The 20,464-nt window shown below is 45.0% G+C and overlaps 1 protein-coding gene across 6 annotated transcripts in view; it reads right to left on the reverse strand.

The window, feature by feature from the left end:
• SNX31 (sorting nexin 31) overlaps positions 1-20,464 on the reverse strand; it is a 62,661-nt gene that overhangs the window by 32,504 nt on the left and 9,693 nt on the right. For 4 of the 6 annotated variants that reach the window (XM_045517220.2, XM_074352624.1, XM_074352623.1 and 1 more), the window contains exons 2-5: positions 20,360-20,434; positions 11,349-11,463; positions 8,149-8,213; positions 1,981-2,091 (exon numbers count right to left, since the gene is read on the reverse strand). In XM_045517220.2, the coding sequence (XP_045373176.1) occupies positions 1,981-2,091; positions 8,149-8,213; positions 11,349-11,463; positions 20,360-20,434 (366 nt within the window). Of the gene's footprint in view, positions 1-1,980; positions 2,092-8,148; positions 8,214-11,348; positions 11,464-15,448; positions 15,873-17,437; positions 17,527-20,359; positions 20,435-20,464 lie in introns of those variants that run through there. The other 2 variants (XM_045517223.2, XM_045517221.2) reach the window with 2 other exon arrangements.

Below are 20,464 nucleotides of genomic sequence, written 5' to 3' on the forward strand. Positions count from 1 at the left end.
CCATTCGCCTTCTTTCTACCTCACTCACTTCCCCATGCCCTTGCAAAAAACAACCACCACCAAACAAACCAAAACACTGAGCTCGGCTGTGCAAGGGGCTGAGTGTGCTCCAGTGGTAACAGATTGCACAGACATCTTTCCCTACAGTAAATACGACCCATGTCCACCCTGGATGCTTTTTAGAAAGATCATTCTAGAAATCAGCACAGATTAGCAAGACTGGAAGCTGGGAGGCTAGTTTGGGAGCTGCTGGGGGCACAGGGCTGGAGAGGAGGAGACGGGGAAGAAGGGACGAAAAGGAGAGAGACTTGGGATGTAGCGTCAGTAGGATGTGGGGGGTGAAGTAGGAGGAGCCCAGGGTGGCTTCTCAATGGAGGGGCCTCGGCAACTAGCTGGCTGCTGATACGAGTCAACCAGGCCAGCAATCCAGGAACCAAGAAGAGGTTGTATGCGGTGACTTCAGTAGGAAGAAAGGTCCAAAATAATCATTCTCAAGTAGATCAAGATCTAGAGAAGGGGCGTTTCCTGACCTGGGGATGCAACCAGGAGGGCGCGGGCAGGCTCAAATCTCCAGGCTGGAGGAGGAGCCACGGTGCAGGAGGACACCTCGGCAGTGCCAGATGAAGGCAGGCTCAGGAGCTGGGAGCCCATCCCGGGGCACCTCCAGTCATCTGGCTCAGGAGGCCGCAGACACCACGACCCCAGCACAAGAACTTTCTGTCCTTGGAAAGGTCCTAGAAACTTTCTGACCTCCTCCCGGTTATAACTACTTCTTTTCCCTTGCATGTGTCTCTGGAGGATTAGAACTTGTGAAAGAACTTCCATCCAGAGTGGAACCCGAGAGTAAGAAATGGAAAGCCCCACAAGCATGCCCTCAGGAAGACAAGACTCAAGGGCTGAGAGGCTGACTTCCCGTCAGTGCCTGATGCACAGACCGCTGATAATACTGGAACTTTCTCAAATGACAAGGAGTTGGTCCCGGGTTGCCTCATATCAGCCTTGGGAAATTTCGCTTATGGTTTCCAGAGACCCAAACGAGACATGACCCAGGTCAGGTTGGGCTCATGAAATAAGTGAAACTGAGCTTTGTTTGTGTGACTGGACCGGTTTTGTCTGCTCAGGGAATTTTCAAATCCGGTCTCCGTTTGTTTTGACTTCAGCAGACTCTAACTGAACTCTCCCCTCTTTACATTCCCTGCCCACAAATACAGGCTGCCCTAACCCCTCCGAGGACCGGCCTGCCGCCTCTCCACCTTGCGTGACCCAAATTGCAATTCCCCTGCTATTCCCGAGTCACCCATCTGCTTGACAGTTTTGAGCTGCCTCATTTTACCTTTTTATTCAAGTGGACAGATCCCACTCCCTCCACCCCCTCCCCCTGCCCCAAGGGCCTGGGAGCTGGCCCTCAAGCAGTGTGGTGCCCTCCCCGCAGTCCAGCTCCAAGGAGGAAAGGCCCCAGGGGCAGAGCTGGTGACAACCGCATCTGGGCAAGGCAGAATGCTTTCTGGGTCTTGTGCTCTGAGTCCTCAGAGAACCTACTAGAACTCAGGTCTGGCCCTGTGGACCCAGAATTAGTTCTGCCAGGCACTGGCTTCATGAGCTTTCTCCACAAGGGAGAAGGAACCAGCCCACTGGGTTGGTAGACTCATCTGGACTCCACCCTCCTTTCTGCTCCCAACCACGGACATCCCACAGTGAAGCACTTCGCGTATTTGCAGGGCACCTCCCTGGCTGAGTTTCAGGGAACCAACAGCAGCCTTAGGAAGGACCCAGGAAGTCGATGCTCACAGGGAAAAAAAACAAAACAAAACAAAACAAAGGGACTCAGTCTCTCAGAAAATACCAGCATCTCTACAGAGAAGTCATCCAGAGCGAAATGACAGGGGGGCAGTTCCCGGGAGGTAAACACATCCTAGCCCCTGTCTTCACAAGAATGATTCCTAAACTCAGCTTTGGGGCGGGGGTTCAAACACAGCTCACCTCTAAGACTCTTTCGGCAGTGTCTGATGTTAGAGCCTCGACTTTAATGCTCCTTCCATCAGGTAGAAAGATATCCAGAGACACTTTCTTGGTAGTGATGCTAAATGTGTCCTGTAAGCAAAAGGGAGAACAGTAAGCTTCGGTGCCCTTCCACGGGGCTCGTGGCAGCAGGGGGCAGTCAGCTCCCTCTCTGTGGGCCCTTGGGGCACACAGTGTCCAAAGCACAGAGAGCCCAGGGCAGAGATTTGGAGGAGCGGGTGGAGGAGCCCAGGCAAAGAAATGACAGGCAGCTTGAATGATTTCCAAATAAACAAGGCATCCACTTTAGGAAAAAAGCTTTGGATAAAATCATCCACATGACTCTAGGTCATCGCAGATTTTAACTCTCATTTTGAATATTTCCTGGCATCCCTAAAAGTCCATAATATGCACTCATTTAGGATTCTGCTACAGCGAAACTCTGAAACTTCTAGTTGCAAACTGTGAGGCCTGTGTGGGGCAGTAAGTTTTTCTCTGGCAAACAGGCGGCCAGCTGAGGGCCAACACCCCAGCTCTGCACAGCCCTGACTGCACTGATGCCTTCTGCCTGCTGCGAGGGGACGCATGCGGGCCAGGAGACTGCCAACCTGGGGACGTGGGAAGCTCTCCAATGGAGTGCTCTAGAATGTCAGAGACACGCTGGAGGCACGGGAAGCCCACCAGAGTTCAGGACAGCACGAGGCTGAGGTCGGCTCTCAGGTACCATAGACAAGGGGACCCCGGGGGGAGGCAGGGTCAGTGGCTGCCCAGGCTGACCCCCCGCCTGGGGTGGCTGCATCTGGGGGTAGCTGTTCTCACTGCCTCCCAGACGGGATCCTGACTGTCCACAGAGCTGCTTCATCTCTGGGAGGCTGATGTGGATCACAGCCGTTCTCATCCCAGATCCCACAGTAGGATTAAACCAGAACGCAGCCACGGCATGCAATGCATTCCAGTCTCTCCTAGGCATTTAGAATAGCATGAGTGATGTGTCCTCCTTAGAAGAAGTGATAAAAGAGTCACTCAAATCATGCCCTGTGTTGTGAGCCTACTATATAAGCCAGAGCATTCACAATTAGCAATATCGTGGGCGGGAACGAGCTGAGGGAGGTGAGAAGAGGTAACTTTAAGTGACCAGAAAACTCCATCCATGTCACCTTCTTCCTGGATCAGTTTGGGGGAGGGAAGATCCAAAGGACTGATCAGAAGATTATTTGGACATCATGGAATTGGGGCTCCACTCAGCTGACCAGGCGACACCCCTTCTCAACAGGCAGCCCCTCCCCATTTTAGCCCTCCTGACCCCTCGCCCTCTCCCACCACCACCATTCACAGACACGACAGACCCGGCACCAGGCTTTGTAGGCAACTGGGAATCCGACAACCCAACTGAACTGTGAAAGGCCCATCACATTAGTGACAGGCTTATTTTTTCCTAATTTTGTTATCCAAGGGCAAGCTTTGGCTTTCAATGTTAACCACCCACCCCCAGCCCCTCTAGCCCACATACTAAAAGTTACTAAGTGTGAATGATTCTGAACCTTAGTTCTTTAGAAGAGAAAGTCTGCTATTTTCCAAAGCCAAAGGGGTGGTCCCCCAAAGCAACATTTGTTTTGAAATGTGTTGTATCTACCTCTATAGGTAACATGTGTCCTTTGTCATTTATGAGTAAATACAATATCTGTGTATTTGTTACATGTAAATACACTGTTAGATCCTGACACCGATAACTGTGCTCTGTGCCACCTGCTTCACACATAGAGAGACGCTCATGTAACTCTCATAACAACTCTGTGAGGGATATATACTCACAAAGCATCCTTTTCCAGATGAAGGAAAAGTTTACAAAGGTTAAATAACTTCCCCAGGACATACTGCTAGTTGGTGGCAGAATTCAGGCCAGCTCGGCATGTCTCTGGGCCTGGGCTCAAAATAGGGTGGACATGTCTCCTGGCTGGCCCAGCAAGGTTCCAGCATGAGCCCGTCATCCACGTGGCTTTGGAGTGAATGTCTGTCCCTCACCCCCCATTCATGTGTTGCAGCCGTAAGCTGCAAGGTGATGGTATTTGCAGACGGTGCCTGATGGAAGAAGAGACACCAGAGACCTTGCTCTCTGTCCACATGCACACAAAGAAGAAATCCATTTCTCACAGTTTTAGGAATTTCTGTTGTTTGAGTTACCCAGTCTGCATTTTGTTATGGCAGCCTGAGCTGGCTAGCGCCGGCGTAACAATGACAGTTCTCCTTTCTCTGTCACAAGTGTCCAGGACTGGCTAAGTTGTGCAGCTGCCATGTTACCACCGTGACACCAGCAGCAGGTACCATGGTGTGCTGCCTCCCTCCGCGTGCAGTAAGCTTCTGGCTGCCTGAGTGAACCGGCCACTTATTGATCACTGTGCTGGCCACTTTTCAAATAGTCCTGGGGCTTCTCCCTGTCAGAACTGGCCTCCAAGTCAGCAAACGCTGAACTAACCACCTGCAAGATTTTCCCTTTAAGTGGCCAGTGCTGGGACATCCCACCTCCTCGTATCCTTTGAGAATCACTCCAAGCCCTTCCACATAATGTCAGGGCCACTGGTCCCCTTCCTCCACAGCACCAGCCCCCCACACAACGTCAGCTGCTCTTTCTTCACATCTCTCTCATCAGGGGAATTCTGGCAGATTTCCCTACTTCCCCTGCAGTTGTAATAACTGACTGAGGTGAACCACAGCGTGGCCCTCAAGACCCCATATTTAGCTGAGCTTCAGGTCGCCAGGGGTTTCCTCAGAGAAACTGTTGCAAAAAGTCCCTTTCTAGGCCCACCTATGCCCAAATCTTGGGTTCTTAAAGGTTTTTGCCCTGGATTCACAAACATCGCTTACCTCAGAGGAAAACACTCTCAAAATTAATGGAAAGATATCATTGCCTTTTGATAAGATTTAAGGGAAAGCCTACCATTAATTGGTTACATCAGTGCAGCTCCCAACTCAAACTACATCACAGAGTAGTTACCTCTGTCCTGCTTTCCTCTTGGAGACAAACAGAAAACCATTGGAAGGAAAATCAACTTTGAAGAAGTGGAAAATGGCCCTGAGGCTGGACCACTGGGTTTGCAGAGAGGTTGCTAAGCACGGTTAACGCTGGATCTGGTCAGGGAGGAGGGAGGCAGAGGTGCAAAGGTGCAGCCGACAGCACACACAGGCACTGCCTTGTCACAGTTCATCAGGAGGCACAACGCCTGCCTGTGGGCACAGCTCTGGGCCCATCCGACAGCAGCCACTGGCTGCAGAGGCCAAGGAGACATGCAGACACCCATCTTCACTGAAAGCAATCTCTCAGCAGGCGGGGAAGAGGAAAAAGGGCTGGCACTGGTGATGGTAACAGTACTTCACAGGGGTCAGCATCGGCCAGATGACATTGAAGTGCATTAAGAGCACTGGCTCACTTAATCCTCACAACAGCCCTAAGAGACAGGCACTCTTCTCCCCATTTTATAGACAGGGAGACTGAGATGCAGAGAGGCTAAGTAAACTGCCCCCAGCCACACAAATTGAAAGTAGGGCAGCCAAAATTCTAAGCTCACGCCAAGCCTGCACTCATAAACACTAAGCCAGGCCTGAGGCTGATCAGTCAGCGGGAGGGTTGAAGATCTGGTAAGAGGAACTGTGTGGCTTTGGCTTCACCGCGGACATGCTGCTCTGGCCTGGGGGCAGAGTGTTAGAGAGAAAGTGCTCAGAAATGAGACAGGCGAGATCCAGAAGGACAGCAGACAGGTTCAAAGGACTCGGCTCCAGCAATTCCCAGCACTGGGAGCCCGCAAACCACTGGCTCACGGAACACATTCCCTGTCAAAGTTGGGGGATCACCTCGGAAGAGCCAGAGGTAAAGATCCCACCAAAAAAAGGAGGAAAGAAATGTGGCCAAATCAGGATGAAAAACATGTCCCCCTAGAATGATGCCATTAAGGAGACGGCAAGGAGGGCTGTGCTAATAGAAATACGGCTTCTCTGAACTAAGATCTCAAAGAACAGACAAAGGCCTCAAAAAAGAGGTATGATAACAAGAGGACACGAAAGTAAGCTGGCCAAGTTCATGCCAGCAGTGGAAGAGGGACACAAAGCCACTGCAAAAGTGAAAATTTCATCAAGAAGAGACATTGCAAATGCAGCTGGGGTAAAAGGCTTCTGTGCAGAGTTACACGGGTAAAAATTATGAAGAGAACTAAAGTCCGGATAAAACTCTTTTAAATCATCAGGGGAAAAAGACACTCAAAGCAAAACTCCAAAACATTGCTACCCTGTGAATGACTTTTAAAAAACATTGCAAACAAAAATCATAATGCACACAAAGATGACAGAACCCAGGCCAATCGTACCTCCATGCACTCACATAGAATGATTTGCAAGATGCAAACTTTAAAAAACAAGGCTCAGCCCTCCTACACTGTTGGTGGGAATGTAAATTGGTGCAGCCACTACAGAAAACAGTACGGAGGTTTCTTAAAAAACTAAAAATATAGTTGCCATATGATCCAGCAATCCCACTCTTGGACATATATCTAGAGAAAACTCTAATTCAAAAAGATACACACACCCCAATGTTCACAGCAGCACTATTTACAATAGCCAAGACATGGATGCAACTTAAAGGTCCATCAACAGATGAATGGATAAAGGAGATGTGATATATCTATACAGTGGAATACTATTCAGCCATAAAGAAAGAATGAAATAATGCCATTTGCAGCAACATGGATGGACCTGGAGATTATCATACTAGTGAAGTAAGTCAGAAAGACAGATATGGTATGATAATCACTTACATGTGTTATCTAAAATATGACACAAATGAACTTATTTACAGAACAGAAACAGAGTCACATAGAAACAAACTTACGGTTACCAAAGGGGAAAGGGGACAGGGGAGGATAAATTAGGAGCTTGGGATTAGCAGATACAAACTACTATATATAAAATAGATAAACAACAAGTTTATACTGTATAGCACAGGGAACTATACTCAATATCCTGTAGTAAAGCATAATGAAAAAGAATATGAAAAAAAAATTTCAGGAAGAGGGTAGAGTATATGGCTATTTGTAAAATAAAAAAAGTACATAGATATGGATGCTTGTATCTGCACAGAAATGTGTAGAAGGAACACACACTAAACTATAAACAATAGTTCCCTCTGAGAGATGAGATTTGTGGTGAGAGCAGAGGCTACTTTTATGTACACCCTTTTGTGCTGTTTGTATGTTACCACCATTACCACCTCAACAACAAACTTTTCAAAGAGGAAATTATATCTCTCTATATATACATACATATATAATTGTGTATATATACACATATACCATCAAGTACATGTGAAAATACGAACAATCATACAATGAGAGGCTGCAGTGTCATTTCTCAGTTGGGTTCCTAGAAGTAGATCAACACAGTTGAACCCACTGAATAAATGCAATTTGCTCCCATTTTTACAAATCTAACCAGGGTATCATTCCTCCCCACACTAGGGGGCCAGTTCAATAAGGTATCATTGTACAACTTCACTCCTTCCAAAGCTCTTCCATTCAGTCAAGAACATACATGCAGGCATAAAAATGCTCCCCCATGTACCACCAGAATGAGTGACGTGCTAAACAAATGCACCTGGCCAAGCTCCAGCTTCCAGAGGGCAAGTGGCCAGCGGTTCCTTTGACCAAGAGGAAAGGGAGTTGCTATACGTCATTCTGTTGAGACTGAGTTTTCTCCATGATTTGTTTACAATAAAGTTAGGAGCAGAGAATATACAAGTTAACAGCTGGCATGGCTATTCCTGCGGCCCTGAGGTCTTCCCCGTCACACACGTGCAAATCCCAGCTACAGAAGTAGGGTCTCAGAGTTGTCCTAGGGCCCCTAATGATAAAAGGTTCTTTTCTTCATGGCCAGTTTTGAGATTCACAATGCTTAGGCTAAAATGGGCCAGTCAAGTGACACACTTAATTTTCCTTCTAGAATCTAAACCTCCAAAAATCCAAAATAGAAACCATCTTCCAGTGTACTCCAAATGGATGTATTTTATCTGAATCCAGGCTCTGCGGGGCTGTGAAAAGGCTGGAAATGCACATCAGGAGATACATTCCGCGGTGAAATAATGACCTTAGTAAAGACAAGTGAGCTTACCAACTGCACCAGTTTTAAAAAATCAACGAAGACGTCGCTTCTCAACATGTTTGGGTCCACGGTTACTGAAAAACAGGGACGGTGAACCTGGTTAGCATGGGGAGCTGGGTTGACTTCCCTGTTAAACTGCTCTGTCCTCCAGGGAGCCCTCCAGGCCTTGCCAGTGCACCGCTGCCTCCTTGAAGGCAATGGAGCCTGTGACCTCTGGGATCCATGAAAGTCTACAAAGCTCGCCTCCTCCAGGCAGCCTTGACAACAACATGAACCCATCAGACCAATCCTGGGTGACCGTTTCTAGGAATCCCACTTTATTTGTGCACACCCATTGCCCAAGATCCACCTTGTTGCCTCTACTTCTTAGAAAGATGATGAAATTAACACAAAGAAGCAATAAGATCTAAAAACCTGGACAGAGATTCCCACGTTAGTGAGACACTGGATAATTTGCAAATTTTAAATCAACCAAGAAACACTGACTGAGAGGAACTCTTTTAACGATAGGAGCTCTCAAGAGGTTCAACAACAACAAAAAAAGTGATTACAAGGCTGTCTGAGAGATTAAACGTTTCCATCCTTCTCTACTTATAAGAGCATTTTCCCCCCTTAGTTTGAAAGCTCCAGATGCCAATACCCAGCGCTGTGGCCAGAGCAGATGGAGCAGAGTTTCTCCTGAGAACCCCGAGCTCTGGGTGAGGCATTTCCTGGTGGACTCCTCACTTCTTTCTTTTTTTTTTTTTCCTATTTGTTTTTAAATGGAGTTCCTGGGGAATGAACCTCCTGCATGATAAGCATGCGCTTCGCCCACTGAGCTCTACCCTCCCCTGGCTTCCTTACTTCTTCTCTTCTTCCCCATCAGTCCTCTCCTTACTAAATCTTTATTAAATGTCTTTCTTTTTGTTGCTGCTTTACTGATTTTGTCAAATCACTTCCACCAGCGTTCAAAACCAGCACTGGCCAAGGTCATTTCAGGTCATATTTTCCCAAATGATGCCATGTTTTTCAAAATAAAGTAAGAGAGAGAGTGTCTGCATAACATGAGAACCTTTTTATGAAACGTGTTCCCTCTATTTCAAGGGCGATAATTTCAGGGGGGGAAGGCCCTCGTCTTGTTTTCTGGAATGTATGTGGCATATATGCAAACTCACTTTATAATCGTTAGCATGGAGACTTGGGGGTGGGGAAAGCTGTTGGGAAAGTGTTCACCCAACTACTGTGCAACTATTAAGTAAGCATTTTGTATATTTTAGCTCACTTAATCTTCACAACAAACCCTGAAGGATCTCTATTTTATAGATAAAGACACTGAAGCTCAGAGAAGGTAAGTGTCTTGCCCCAGGTGAGGTGCAAACCTGAGGCTTGCCTTCAGGTCTGACTAGAGCCCGTGCTCTCAGCCACAAGGCTATGCTGCACTCCTTCCTTTATCTGCCAAGAGGATGCACAAGGCATCCTGAATGTAGATACAGGCCAGGCCAGGCCTGAAGTGACCTCTTAAGCGTGGTGATCATTTGTGAAAAGGCCAGTTTCTAAAGGAGCATTTCACGAAGATAGGAGAAAACAAACCAAGAGAGAATGAAAATTCAAAAGATATTACATTGTCAGCTTGAAAGGGCTTATTTAACAGGTCTAAAAGAGGTTACACTTAGAACATTCTGTATCACAAAAGGTGAATGGAAAACAGCTGACTTCTAGAAGTTCTATTTACTGTGTTTAAAAAAATATGTGCGGCCCTGAGAAATAATGAGGTAAATCTATACTTGCTGACCTAGAGTAATCTATAAGATTACTATTTTAAGAGGAACAAAATCAATGTACAGAAGGAAAAGCTTTTTTTCTTTTGTTATCAAGGACATTAGTGGGGTAGTTGGTGAAGTCTGAATAATGTCTCTAGATTAGATAGCATTATTGTATCAATGTTAATTGCCTTAATTTAATAACTACACTGTGGTTACAGAAGAAAAGGTCCTTGATACACATAGATGTATTTAAGGGTAAAGTGGCTTGTATGTGCAACACAAGCCTCTCAAAACTTATATATATATATATATATATATACACATGTATAGAAATGTATATATACATTCATAACACAAACACAGACGTGGGGACGTGAGAGAATGATAAAGCAAATGTAAAATGTTAACATTTGGGAAATCTGGATGAAGAGTACACAGTAATTTTTGCCTTGTTTGCATCTTTTCTGAAATCCAGAAACTCTTTCAGAATAAAAAGTTTTTAAAAATCAGATACAGAAAAGTGCACAGAGTAAGTTTCAATTTGTGTCGAACAAACAGCCGGGTACACCCACTAGAATACACAGGATGGTTTCTGAGAAATGCACAAGCTGCTTCTAACAGTGTTTTCTTCTAGAAGCTTGGGAACCTGAAGTAGAAGGGAATGCACCTTTCATCGTATACTCTTTAGACAGGTTGTATTTTTATAACATTTTGTGTCTATATCATTCCTCACCACCCCCCTTTCTTTTTTAATAGAGGGATTGTACTGGGGATCGAACCCAGGACCTCATGCATGCTAAGCACACACTCTACCACTGAGCTACTATCCTTCCCCTCTTATAAACCTTTGAATATTTGAATGCCAATGTTGCTTTCTCTCCACTCCCTCTTTTTGTGAGAGAGAAGTTTTGCTGTGCACAGCACTTTTCAGGAGCCAAGCAATGGGCCAGGACCTCTGTATTGCAAGCGTCACGGGGCCAGAGCAGACCTCAGGGAATCCCTGGTGCCCTAGTGTGACCCCCGGGAAGAACAGAGCTGGAAATGCCAGTAGACGTCTCCGACATCTCCTGAGAGCTTTCACATACATGGTTCATTTCATCCCTTTGCTCAGTGCTAATCCAAATGGTACTTCTTTGACTTCTGCAGTCAAAGCCAACACAGAGCACCAGGAGATGAATGTAAGCAGAGCATTTTCAAACCAAATGCAGAGACTACATGTTGTATGATTCCATTTTCCAGAGCAGGCAAATTTATAAAGACAGAAATCAGTGTCTAAAGACAGGGGCTGGTGGAGGAGAGACAGAGGGAGTGACTGGTTAAGGTATAGTTTCTTTTTGGGGTGGTAAAGATTACATTACAGCGATGGTGGCACAATCCTGTAAATATACTGAAAATCACTGAGCATATATATAAAATGGGTGAACTTTTTATCTCAATAAATCTGTTTTAAAAAATCTAAATACATACCATTTTGCAAATACTGCTCCAACTGGTCCCTTCTCTCATCAGCCATAGATGTGGTCATCGCGAGATAGTGCTTTGGCGGAAAGGGTGGCAGGCTATTTCCAAAGACCCGCCTCAGCTGAAAGATGCAGAACACACACAGTTAAGGCGAAGAGCCTACAAGTCAGGGGTGGTGAGCTACCCATGCCTCCTCTTAGGGCAAGTCTCACTCCGGCACTTAATTTAAAATTAACCCTTCCTGGTGGCCAAAAGGAGGAAAAGGGGACACCTTGATTTTCTTAAGGAGGAATTTATTTCAGTATAGGTTTCTAGAGCACCATTAGACACATCCCAGACTGACGACTCCAGAGGGAGTGTGGCAGATTTGGGGTACATTTTAATTTTTCATTTGTTTTTACCAAACTGCCCACTGGTCACATCATACAATATTCTTTTAATTCAGTCTCCAATAGAATCTGTGATATCAAGGATGATAGTTGGGAATTTAATTCCCCCACCCCACCTCCACCAAATCTGAACACAGCAGCAGGTGTTTACAGCTGTGCTAATTCAGTAGCCACTGGCAGTGCTGCCGGCCCGAAGTGAGCTGTGCTTAAGTGTGAAAAACAATCCAGATTCTGAAGACTTGGTTCAAAGGGAAGGTAAAACACCTCACTGATAATTTTTATATTGATTACATGTCGAAATGGCAATATTTTGAATATATTGAATTGAATTAAATAAAATATATTATTGAAATGAACTCCACTGGCCTCTTTTTATGCTTTATAACATGACTACCAGAAAACTTTAAAATACATATGTGGCTCACATTATATTTCTCATGGACAGTGCTGGTTTCTAGAATTCCTACAAGGCTGACATATGATCCCAATAGAAACCCAGCCAGGCCTCTCCCTTCTCCCCACACACATATGACCCAAGGCCACGGTGGAAATGACTTTTATGTAAGCTAATAGGGGATGCTTCAGAAATGATCTTTAAATTGAAGTAACTGAAAGTACGTCTTCCTTCAGTCCAGCCCTGCATTTACAAGGACAGCTTGAGGACCAGGCACAGCATCATTCTCTTTAAAGTAAGAGAAGGGAAACCTGGAAGGAATCCAGTTAGGTTTTAACATGGTACTTTGGAGCAGGAGGGCTCAGTGGCTTAAAGAAAATGAAAGCAGTGGCTTAAAGAGAAATGAGAATGCGAACAGGTAAGAACTTGAATGCCATGGCCTTTGCCACAAACACAGTTGTGTGTGTGGTTAATATTTACCTTGCATAGGTCCTATCTTCAAAACACATCAAGAATCTGTTCACTTCTCTCCACCCCCATGGCCATCACCCTGGTCCAAACCACTGTCATCTCTTCCAGGTTGTTGCAGTAGCCTTCCAACAAACCTCTCTGCCTCTGCCCTTGAGCCCCTTCTGTCTATTTCTAATAAAGACTCTAAGGTGGTACCTTAAAAATGTTAAGTCAGATCATTCTACTGCCTGCATGGCTTCCCATCTCACTCAACTACAAGCCCAAACCCTTCCAGTGGCCCAGAACCGTGTCACCCGATAAGGTGTCCATCAGCCACCTGTGACTACTTAAATAAAAATAAAATGTAAAATTCAGTGTCTCAGTCATACTAGCTCTATTTCAAATATTCAGCAGCCACCAGAAATGCCGCAAGTTGCTACTGAATTGGACAAAGAGGATATAGAGCGTTTCCACCAGCACAGAAAGTTCTACTGGACAGTGTTGATCTACCACCGAGAAAGGTTATTAACCGCCTGCCTGTAGGTAAAACACAGCTCCTGGATGTGTTTTGTTTGGTCTGCTAAGTTGTTTGTTTGATTTACAGGGAATTTGAATTTGATACCAATATTTTTTTTTTGTGATATAAAATATAAAAAGTTATGTCCTGGAGGGAACATGAAATGGTACAGCCATTTTGGAAGATAGTTTGGCAGTTTCTTACAAAGCTAAACATAGTTTTATCATACAATCCAGCAATCTCACTTCCGGTTATTTACGGAACAGATTTGAAAACTATATTCACAAAACCAGCATACAATATTTATAGGTACTTTATTCATAACCACCAAAAACTGAAAGCAACCAAGGTGTCCTTCAATGTGTGAATGAATAAGCAAACTGGTGTATTCCTACTATGGAATATTACTCAGCAATAAAAAGAAGTGAGCTGTCAAGCCACAAAAAGACATGGAGGAACATGAAATATATTGATAAGTGAAAAGCCTGTCTGGAAAAAGCAAAATTGTAGAGTGAGTAAAAATACCAATAGTCACCAGGAGCTTGGGATGGGGGTGTTGAACTGGTGAAGCACATGGAATTTTTTTAGGGCAATGGAACTATTCTGTGCGATATTGTCATTGCTGACACGTGATGCTATGCTTCTGTCAAACCTACTGAACTTTACAGCACAACCTTAATCTGTATGACTATTTTAAAAATCATACAGAAAGTTGAGGAAAACCCAGGACAGAGTGCAGAATGTAAGAAAACATTACAGGCAAAAGAAACTCTACGTAAGCACTGTGCTCTAGTTGGTAAAGTTGCTTCCTGCACAGGTACAGGTTAATAATTCTCATACCACTATATGCATGCACAGAATTGAACAATTAAGTAAACGGATGGCAGGTGGTGGGACTCAGATTTTTCACCGTTGGAATGAGGGTTTTCAGGTAAGTAACGGGAACAGGCTAGGAGCCATGTGGTAATGGATGGTAGCTGAAGACACTGCTGTGAATTTGTTTCGCTTAATAGGGATACAGATGGCTACACACAGAAGTATTTATAGACATGCAGATACACATGGTGTATTCCCTTGCTCTGTCAGCTGAGGGCCTAGAAGCCACAGCACTGCACTGGTGAGGAGCACACCAGTGCCCAGACCTTGGCTTCTAATACTGTTCTCCAATAAAAGCAACTAGAGCTCCATGGAGAATGGTGGACTCCAGGACCGAGGCAGGAAACGTACAAGACAAGTCTGGAGCATCTGCAGCACCTGAAAATAAGAAAGTGCCCCAAACAAGCCAAGAAAGTCAACAACAGGGGCATGTCAAAGAAACGCAGCAGCAAACCGAAAGAGCTCCCACAGGCCAAAGCTGGAGTAATCTGAACAATAAGATAAAGTCCTAGTGACATCCAACCCAAAGTAGAAAGTAAATGTCCAGGAGTCCACACAGATATAAATTATTGAATAAACAAATAAACTGGAGAGAACAGACAAATCCCTAGTACAGAAGAATCCCAAATAATGTATGTAGGTACTTACCTCACAGAGAGATGGAGCATAAACCCTCACTCTTCTAAGTGTGGGCTGCGCATAGTGACTTCCTTCCAAAGAAGTCACTAAGGAAAGGGGGGGGGGGGGCGGAGGAGTTACTTTACACGGAGAAACCTGACAAACACTACCTCAGGCAGATGACCAAGGGCAAACAGTGTGAAGTCCCGTCCATAGCAGGTACCCTGGACATGATGTGATTAGAATGGCACTTGGTCTTGGCGATCGTCCTCTCAAAGGCATAACCCCAGTCTGGCTCTGGTCATGTGAAAAACATCAGACAAATTCCAACAGAGGGGCATTCTGCAAACTACCTGACCAGTAATCCTCAAAACAGCCACAGTCACTAAAAACAAGGGAAGTCTGAGAAACTGTCACATTCGAGAGGAGCCTGAAGAGACAGGACAATTAAATGTGATGTGCGACCTGGATGGGAGCTTGGGACAGAAATGGGACATTAGGTAAGCACTAAAGAAGTCTGAGTGATTGATGGGCTATAGTTAATAATAGTGTATCAATACTGGTTAATTAACTATAACAAAAGTACCATATAAATGGAAAACTACAGGGGAAACTGTGTGCAGGGTAGATGGCAACTCTCTGTACTATCTTGGCAATTTTTTTTAAAGATTGGTCCCCCCAAAAAAGTTCATTAAAAAAAGAAAAAGAAAAACTGATGTTCTGGCCTCTCTTGAGAAACCAGGTCTGGAATCACCTAGTTCACATTTTCTCAGGCAACTGTCTCCTTCAGAGACCTAAGCTGTTCCCACCACTCCCCGCTGCCTCACAGCTGACCCACATCTTGCATTTAAATTTAAATTACCTGCTTAACCCCGGTGTCCAATTAGTTTGCAATCTTTCCTCTAAATCTAATAGTATAAAATATGATTGCAACAATTCCATTTCTTCAAATGCAAGGAAATTTTCCTGCTATGCCAGAGACTGTCCAGAGCCACTTCGCTCTCCACACCCCACCCCCACTGAAACGTCATCACAGGCAGGGCTGCTCAAACAACTTGGGATTTATGCACCCTATCCCGGCTAATTCCATCAAGCAGGAGCAGGAATTTATCTTCTTCGCATGCAGTTATTTCTTGATTAACTAAGTGATCTTTAAAAGGTAATTGTCTTCCTTGGCACATGTTCATAAATTCCTCAGGTGCTCCCGGATTGGTTAGAATCACAGTGGCCTTGAGCCAGCAGGGCTGCCTGGTCACCCATCAGGAGGGGAGTATCTGGGAGAAACCCTAAGGGAAAAGTCAACAAGGATTAAGGTCCTAATACCCATACCAGAGCCAAAACTCTCCCAGCAGGTTTTACAACCTGAGCTGACTTCTTGAAGAATCCTCCCCTGCCCCGACCCCGCCCTTTCTGTAGCACAGGACTAAGAGGGAAGAGAAATACGCAACAACCTGAGCGGTTGAGCCAGCCAAAGTCAATTACCAACTCCACAAGTTCTCTAACTCTCCCGAAATACAAACCTTTCAGTTGGTCTTGGATAGCACATAGTTTAGCTATTAAAACCACAAGCATACTGAGAATTATCTGGTATTAGCGTTTAGCCCCATCACTCTTTCCAAAAAATTTTCAAGAGATCAAAAGGAAAATATCTCTTCTGTTCATTATGAGGTGTTTTTGTTTGGTTGTTTTTAAAGACCATGTTCATATAATATATGTTCTTAATCCCAGCACAATCTCCTGCCCCGAATTCTCCATCGTACAGTTCTGCATTTTAACATGAAAAGGACTTTACCGGCCAATTGAAAATATCACCTCCTTCCCCGCCCTACGCACTCACAGCCCCCATCCCTATCCCACAGTGGTGACCTGGGACAAGTGCAACTGTGGACACAAAGGATGTCTTTTCTACAGTCTCTGTTTCTAATGTTGACTCATTTGTCTCACCTCAGCAAGGCCCATTGTAATAAAAACCTCAGATTTTCCAGATAAAGGGCCACAAGCTCAAAGCAATCTGGACTGCCAAAGGACAGTCCCACGAGGCAGATGAGCATCATTGCCATTAACATTGTCATCCTTCCACCTTGACAACAAGATTACTTGACGATAAGAGTAACCTGAAGCTCAGAGCAGGTTCTAGAGATAAAATCTTGACTCCAACACTTACTAGCAGTATGACTTGAGGCAGGTTGTGCCTCAATTTTCTCATCTGTTGAATGGGGCTAATTATAACCCTACTCGTTATTGAGTAGCAGAACTCAGAGTCTTTTCACTGCTTTTCCTCCTCCTCCACCAGCACCACCGAATCTCTACTGAGCATCTACTAAAGTAGGATTCTGTGCTGGTTCGGCTATGCCTACAGCCTTCATTCATCCCTTCAAGTATTGGGATTTTGCAACTAAATAAACAGGGGAAACCAAATCTACACACCAAAAAAGGGAACATGACAAGGTCTGAACATAAAGTGGCACAGGAATCAGAGAAAGGCATCTTGTGCAATCAAGGGGGACTTCCCAGAGGAGGTGAGCCTTGAGAAAGGGCTGGTCCCTAACCCATGGCCAAAGAGCAGGGATCTTCCCAGGAAGGGGAGGTGAGCCAGGCAGAGGCAATGGGCCAGTTTGATGAGAACAAAGGGTCTGAGTTGGGGAAAGAGCAGACATCGGGTGGAAGGAGGGAAGGAGCTGGGCTGGGTCAGCAGCCGGCTGAGAGGAAGATGGAACTGGTGCATAGCCTTCCTCTTCCACTGAAGGATCTTTCCCAAGCTTCCCTGGCCAATCCGCATTGCCACGACTGATGCTGGCAGAGTGTTTGCAAAGAAGGAAGCATTCTTTCCACAGAGTCCAGCCTCACTTACACTGGACGGCCAGAAGGAGCCAGATTTCTTTAAGTCCATTTGAGGGAGGTGGTGCAGGCAAGGGCAGAAATCAGACTGGTTTTATTCATCTAAAAGCACAGAAAGAAGTCAGGTCAGGCAGTTCACAGGGCAGAAAGACAGGCAGTTCTCAGCAGGAGCAGAGCAAGCTGCCACCGCCTGAACTTAGGGGAGCCTAACAGGGGACAGGGCTGCAGGCAATGACTTCAGAGAGGGCAGGTGGATAAAATCCTGCTCCCAGAACTCTAATGACAGAAAGCAGATCTTGGTTGTCTCGGGCCAGAGGTGGATCAAAGGCAGAGGGGACAAGGGAACTTTATGATTTCAGGAACTGTTCTCTATCTTGATTATGGCAGTGTTAATCGTATACATTTACCAAAAGTTCATCACACTGAACATGGAAAGTCAGGGAATTTTATTAGGTATGCCCAAATAGAGTAAAAGCCTGTTAGTTTAGGACACAGTTGTTTTTCTCATAGAATTTATTTTGTCAACTTTGGTAAGAAACCACAAAATGTAATAGGTCAGAGCAGGTTCTAGAGATAAAATCTTGACTCCAACACTTACTAGCAGTATGACTTGAGGCAGGTTGTGCCTCAATTTTCTCATCTGTTGAATGGGGCTAATTATAACCCTGCTCTTAAGACTTGTAAAAACTAAACATGATATTACATGTCAAGCTCTTGGCACCCATCTCAGCACAGAGTAACTGACTGTTAGCTGTTGTTTTAAATTAATAATAATACTAATAGCCACCCAGATCTAAATAGTTTCTTTAAAATGGAGTTGTTCCTACAGAAAATGGAAACAATGATACCTGTAAGGTAGCTAGAAACTGGATAAAGAAATCTCCACTTTAGGATTTTGAAAAACCTGGGACAACTATGAAGTATTTGTGGATATCGATTGTATACCCTCCAGGGGCCCCTGGGCTGTGGCAGTTCAGCCTGTAAGAGTCCACTGCAGGGAACAACAGATGGTTTCTTTTTCATGGCTTCCAACATAGAAGATCAAGAGTAAAAGAACTGGCTTTCTGTCTCCACTTCTGGACCTGCTAGAATTTGATAAGTCCAAGTTTTTCTGAAAACCAGCATTATCCTGAGTCTGTTGGTTCACGAGGGTCAGAAGCCTCTGAGTGAGTGAATGTTTACTGAGCATGTAACCTGTGCACCAAGTTCTGTGAGAAACTGGTCCCTCATCTTCACAAGTGCCCTGTGAAGTTGACATCCATAACCACCAACTTGATTATTTCTGAGGAGAAAATCAAAGGTCAGAGAAGAGGTGAGGTGCAGGGGGAGGAAGTGGGCAGTCAGTCCCACGCCCTCCCTGCTCCTCTCTGCTCCTCCCTGCCATCCTCTACTTTTCCCCCATGATGGCCACTGCCCCAGGGCCATCTCACATATAGGAAGACAGATGAGGGCGGGAGATGAATGTCGAATTCCTCTTCCAAATACCTAAAACACCTGTACCTTCTCTTCCTTCGAGATCCCCATCTGCCTGCTTCTGTAGCCCTCCCAACTCCCCAGACACATTTCGATTACAACTAGCTTGTCATCTTTCTGAAGTCAGAATCCATGCCCCTTTTATTCGGTCACTGGCAATCATTCCTGAGGACCTGTTGGGTCACAGGCACCATATTAGGTGCTAGCAGTTCAAAGACAACCACAAAAATCAGGTAACAACCACATTAAACCTGTTTTTGTTTACTTCCAAGAATTGTCATCATACCTTGAAAATAGATTTTTCCAGCACTATGATGTATGAGCAAAAAGTCTGACTGGAGTGATTTTTTAAAAGTTTTTAAATTAATTTATTATTGTATTATTTAATTATTTTATTTTGAGGAGAGGTAATTAGTTTTATTTATTTTTAGAGGAGGTACTGGGGATTGAACCAGGACCTAGTGCCTGCTAAGCATGTGCTCTAGTGTTTGAGCTATACCTTCCTCCCTGGAGTGATGTTTTAATTGTGGAAAAATGGACCTGAGCTGCCCATCAACAGAAGATAGTGTTAAAGGAAACGTGATGTATCTATTCACTAGAAACCAGAGATTGCCTGAAAGGACTCTCCCAAAAATGTTAATTGCTGTTACCTAGGTAAGCTTCTCTTTTTCTTTTTTTCTTTCTAACTTTAGGTATGGGCTCTTTATAATCAGGATACAAAATCTAAAAATTAAAAAATTAAAAATTAAAAAGAAAACACTGCACGAGGGTGAAGTTCACTTGCAAACTTCCATGTACTCCTCTAACCCAGCTCGAAGACTTGCAACACTTCTTTCTTAGGAAAATAAAGCCCATTAAAGCAGGATAAGAAATCAGTCTGCCTCCAGGAAGAAAATGCTATCAGGACATCAGAGTGAGAAACTAGAGTGGGAAATGGCCCCCTGTCTTGATAAGCAGTCTGTTTGCTGGGTTTCCAGCCAGCTGGTATTTGAAGCCTATGAATACCCTCGTTTGAAAACAAAAATAAAGACATACCTTTTTAAAAGGGGCAGACAAATTCTGGGAGAAAGGAGATTAAATACTCATGTAGAAGATTCCTAAGAATACACCTTGATCTAGACTTGGTCTGCTCATTTTGAACAGGGACATCATACTGCGGGAACAGCTGGTGTTGAAATGGAGCGCATGTGGGGCTGGTGGGGATCACGGGGCTGGTACCGGTTGGGATAATCACCTGCACCCTGTTCCCTCATCTCACAGCTGTTGGTGATAAGGAGCAGCAACATGTAGTCATTGCGCTGAATACCAAGCAATTCACACTCAGTCCTCACCACGACCCTGATTAGAGCCTGATGCCCTCAAAAGCTTCAGTGTCCCGAGTCAGACGCCAAGAGACCACTGGGCACACTTTTCTTCACCTGCCTCAGGTGGGCGGGCTGGTACCCGACTCGGATCCGCTCACCTGTTCGTTCCAACGATGCAACTGGCTGTAGCGCACCCTGCAGAACAGGAACCCGTCCAGGTACACGGAGTACAGCTGCAAACACAGACACATCGCGTCCGAATT

The sequence above is a fragment of the Camelus bactrianus genome, chromosome 25 (genome assembly GCF_048773025.1).
Source record: "Camelus bactrianus isolate YW-2024 breed Bactrian camel chromosome 25, ASM4877302v1, whole genome shotgun sequence".
Taxonomy (NCBI): domain Eukaryota; kingdom Metazoa; phylum Chordata; class Mammalia; order Artiodactyla; family Camelidae; genus Camelus; species Camelus bactrianus.